The sequence below is a fragment of the Primulina huaijiensis genome, chromosome 15 (genome assembly GCF_012295235.1).
Source record: "Primulina huaijiensis isolate GDHJ02 chromosome 15, ASM1229523v2, whole genome shotgun sequence".
NCBI classification, from domain to species: Eukaryota; Viridiplantae; Streptophyta; class Magnoliopsida; order Lamiales; family Gesneriaceae; genus Primulina; species Primulina huaijiensis.
In genome coordinates this window covers 24,942,096-24,946,716 of record NC_133320.1, presented here as the reverse complement: position 1 = coordinate 24,946,716, position 4,621 = coordinate 24,942,096, and the positions used below count along the sequence as shown (strand labels likewise).

The following is a 4,621-nucleotide window of genomic DNA, read 5'->3' as shown; positions in this document are numbered from 1 at the left end:
CATGGAAAGGGAGAAAAATATCCATGTATGAAGAAAATTCAGGCTGCTATACAATCTTTCAAGGCAAAATAATTAAGCTCATTAGTGACATAAAAATATCCCAAAAATATAAAAAGGCTAAAAACTGAGTATTTTTCAATTCAATTTCTCTCATTTTTCTGTGATCGGTTCGAGATCCTTCAGTAGTCCGACTACCTGTTGCATGGTAGGACGCTTTGAAGGAACTTCAGCTGTGCAAAGATAACCAATCTTGAAGGCTTCTACCAGTTGCTCCTCTGATCCGGTTCCACGAATTTTCGGATCGATCGCCCGTGATTCCTGTTTCCCTTTAACTAATCCTCTTACCCAACTAACCAAGTTTGCTTCCTTTTCATCTGGATAATGATCCTCAACAGGCTTTTTCCCTGTTATCAGCTCGAAAAGAATAACCCCGAATCCGTATACATCAGATTTTGGTGTCGGGGCCTTTGGAGAATCGGTTTCTTGCTGAAATAACTCAGGTGGCACATATCCTGGTGATCCACGTGCAATCTCATCCTCAAGCCCATTCCCAAAAATCTTAGCCAGTCCAAAATCCGACAATCTTGGCTCTAAGCTAGAGTCGAGATAAACGCTGCTAGCTTTGACGTCTCTGTGAATCATAGGAGGAAAGCAGCCATGATGAAGAGATGCTAGTGCACGTGCCGTGCCAAGTGCTATCTTGTGCCTGAATCTCCAAGTCGTTAGCGACCCTTCAGACCCAACATTTTGTATCCCATTGTTTCCATCTTCCCATGTGTCGGTGCTCCAATCTTCTGTTGTTTGAACACCGAGTGGCAAATCGTATAACAGGTTTTGCAGGTTTCCATTCTCCATGTAATCATATATAGCAATTCTTTGATCCCCAGCCAGGCAATATCCAGTTAATGGAACAAGATTAGGATGTTTAATTCGACCAAGATACTCGAGTTCCCTTGCTGCTTCTTGGTCTGTCATGGTGGATCCATGGACCAAGACTTTAACAGCAACATGAAAGCCTCCTGGTAAAACTCCGCCATAGACGGGCCCAAACCTCCCTTCAGCCAACAATGTATCCCGGTCAAACTGAGAAGTTGCAGACAAGAGGTCTGCAAATGTGAAATTAAGCAATGGCTTCTCAAAAATCACAACCGGCACGGTTGTTGCTTGCTTAACATCAGCTACCCACGTGGTTGAATCAGTCTGGAATGAAAAGGGTCCAGAGATTGTTTGTTCTTCCTTCAAAGAACTCTGTTTCACGCCCTGGATTCTAGATTTTCTTCGGTATCCGAAGGCTAAAAAGAGTAACGTCACAAGTAAACAAATCATTGAGAGGGTCAAAGCCAAGGCGAGCTTTAGTCCCCTATGCTTTGGAGATTCTTTTTTAAAGAAGGCTGGATTTGCTGCGATTGGACAGCTGTTCACAGATCCAATAAAAGATGCGCGAAAAGTTTCGGGGGAAATTTGTGATGCACAAAAACTTAGGTTGTTATAAGAGAAATTGAATCTCTCCATATTCTGGAGTTCTTCTAACAGCATCAAGGGGATGTCTCCTGTCAGATTGTTGTAAGAAAGGTCGAGAACTTCAAGGTTCTTGATAACTAGTGGAGGAATACCATCAGTAAGACGGTTTTTTGAGAGATCAAGTATCTTCAAACTATTCTTACGTGAGATATAGCTTGGAATTTGACCGATCAAGTTAGTTCCAGACAAATTCAAATACTCTAAATTGGTGAGATCATCAAGTTTCAAGAATTGTTGTTCGGTGAACCTATTATGTGCGAGATTAAGGTGTCTGAGATTCTGAGAATTTCTCAAATCAGTAAACCCTCCACTGAATTGGTTCTCCGACAAATCCAAATACTGCAAATTTGTCCAATTGAACTTGGAGCTAAAGCTAACCTGATCAATGTGGCCTTGAAACTGGTTTTTACTCAAATCAATGACCTCCAGCGGACCTTCAAAGATACCAACAGCAGAACCCTTAAACATGTTGCTCGAAATATTCAGATATCTTATCATTTTCATCCCTATAAAATCGGAATCCCGACCCAAAATTTCGTTTTCAGCCAGGTTCAGGAATCTCAAGTCTGGGAATGCACCTCCAAAACCAGTAGGAAGAGAGCCACGAAGCTTGTTTGCAGATAGATCAATGGAAACCAATAACCGGCATTGCAAAATGCCCAACGGGATTGTTGATTCAAACCCATTGCCACTGAGATTCAGAACTTGCAAATTCCGGAGGGAGCTGATTGCTTCAGGTATACTCCCAGATAAATGGTTGAGAGAAAGGTCCAAACTTTTAAGTTGTCCAAAATTGCCTATGTTACTTGGAAGCCTCCCAGATATTTGGTTGAATGAGAGATTAAGATTCTTGAGTGTACCCAGACTCCAAAAATCAGAAGGCAAAGCAGTGATATTGTTATTGCTAAGATCCAAAGTTCCAAGATTTGTCAATTTTCCTATGGTGGAATCAGGAATTACACCAAATAGCCCCAAACCAGGCAATTCCAACTTAACAACACTCTCACCTTTGGCATCACAAGAAATACCTTCCAATGAACAAATCGAACCCGAAAAGCCGAGATCTTTAGACACATTTAAGCCCATTTTTCGCAAGAATTCAAAGACAAAGGACTCATCTGTATTAAGTTTTTGGCAAACCAAAGGCCTAAAGAACAGTGTTAAAACCAAAAAAGAACCAAACATTCCCAAACCCATCTTTTTTTTCCGCTGTGCACTTAATCACGAATTGATTAAGACAGACACAACAAGCATTAATTACCAAACCACCCCAACCGCCCACAGAATCTTTTCTTCAAACCTTCAATACCAGACCAAAGCACCATCAATGCATTACAACCACCTGCAACAGAAAAAACCCATAAACACCGCCACTACAGACCTCTCAAATAGCAATTTGAGGTTCCAAGAAACTACAAAGAAAACTGTAAAAATTTTCAGAACCCCAAGGAATTCGAAGGGATTAAAGCATAAGCATGGAAGCAATCTTACACGACGCACATGTATTTCCACAGAAAGATCAAACCTTTTGGGGTCTGAGATACTGAATACCAGAGAATGAATACAGGGGAGGCTTAGCAATCAACCTGTCCATACCTGTGCAGATCCTAATGGAGCCAAGAAATAAAACAGCCGAAGAAATAAGTTGCTGTCTCTTTGACAAAACGAACATGCGATAGCTCAAATTTTCCACAAACAAGTTGTTTTTAAATGAAAGAAAACGGTGGGGAGGATGTTTGTTTATTATTTGTGTAGTAAGGAGAATAAATTGACAGTTCAGAGTAGAAAGAAAGATGTTTGGGTCTCATAAATGGCAAAGATATTTGAAGTTAGAAAAATGTCATATGGGGTTGGTGAATAATAACAGTGTGTTGGTTGTGGAATAATTATGCTTTATGTAAGGAGGAGGAGGAGGAGGAGGAGGAGGAGGGGGGGTGGGTGTGATCTCATCATTTACCTTACCCTCTTTCAATATTTTTGCCAAAACAAGAAAAATAGTTCGAATTTCCACAATTTTTCATGAATATAGGAAAGTTAAGGTCTCTTGATTTTAAGTCTTGTCTTGGGGAAGGCAGATGAAGATTCAGATCACTTTCAGCACGAATTCGACTCAAATCAAGCATATCGAAAACTTTAAATTTTTAAGTCTTGTCATGAGAAGACAATTGAGATTACCTTTTAAATGAAAGATGTCACAAATTTTCAGATATTATTTGTACATTTTACATATGTAATAAATTTAAATGTATTTAAAATATTTTATTTTCTATTATGGTCATTATGGATTCTTAATAAGGAAGTCATGAAAAAAGAGCAATTTGTGGGATTTATTGTTTCGATTTTGTTTATTTTGATTAATCATTGCTAATAAGCTCATCAATCATCCATAAGTCTGATTTGGTGTAGATTTTGCATCAAAATAGTTTTTTATGCCTCAAACACAATATTTATTTCCAACTCTTGTATTTAAAAACTAAATTTAAAATGAATATTATTATTATTTTAATTACAAAAATTATTTTATTTTATAATAAATTATATTTTTTAAAGTATTAATATATTTACGCCTTAACTTAATGTTTAAGTAATTCATATAATTAGCTCAATTCATTATAAATAATCAACTTAATTTAGTCAATTACGATATATTCTTTTAACTCAATATCATGGTACTATGGATAGACATAATTAGGATGCTCAAAAAGAAATAATTTTAATTAAATAATTACTTAAAGTACTTTTAAAATAATTCAGTTAATCAAAATTCTAGCACAGGTAACGGAGTCAGCCGAAAGAGTGGTAAATTTCTGACAAGCAAAAGCGAAGAAGATAAAGTAAATAAAAAGTTGACTTTCCTTCCAAACTTGTTTTGTTTTTCTCTTTATTAAACTAAGAAATTTGTCAAATAAGTTTTTTCTCCTCAAAACACCAATAATTCATTTATTTTTAGGGATTTTTCTACATTACACAATATTAATCCCGTCGTTAAATTTTTAGTCATCAATTCATGATATCATTTTTTAGTTGTATTTTATAAAGATCAATTATATATATATATCCTTCACATCCTTTGGTGTTGTACTTTATTGTTAATATTTAA

The 4,621-nt window shown here is 36.8% G+C and overlaps 1 protein-coding gene across 5 annotated transcripts; it reads right to left on the bottom strand.

Annotated features, from left to right (window-relative positions):
* Positions 1–28: 28 nt before the first annotated feature.
* Positions 29–3,389, bottom strand: LOC140959704 (probable LRR receptor-like serine/threonine-protein kinase At2g24230). Of its 5 annotated transcripts, none has more exons than XM_073417685.1 (2): positions 3,013–3,389; positions 29–2,863 (listed from the first exon to the last, which is right to left on the bottom strand). In XM_073417685.1, exon 2 carries the CDS (start codon positions 2,716–2,718, stop codon positions 151–153), a length of 2,568 nt encoding a protein of 855 aa, XP_073273786.1. In that variant the 5' UTR covers positions 2,719–2,863; positions 3,013–3,389; the 3' UTR covers positions 29–150. The 5 variants fall into 5 exon arrangements, with proteins under 5 accessions (XP_073273786.1, XP_073273788.1, XP_073273790.1 ...); XM_073417687.1 differs by having other exon boundaries at positions 3,047–3,389; XM_073417689.1 differs by having other exon boundaries at positions 3,108–3,389.
* Positions 3,390–4,621: the final 1,232 nt, after the last annotated feature.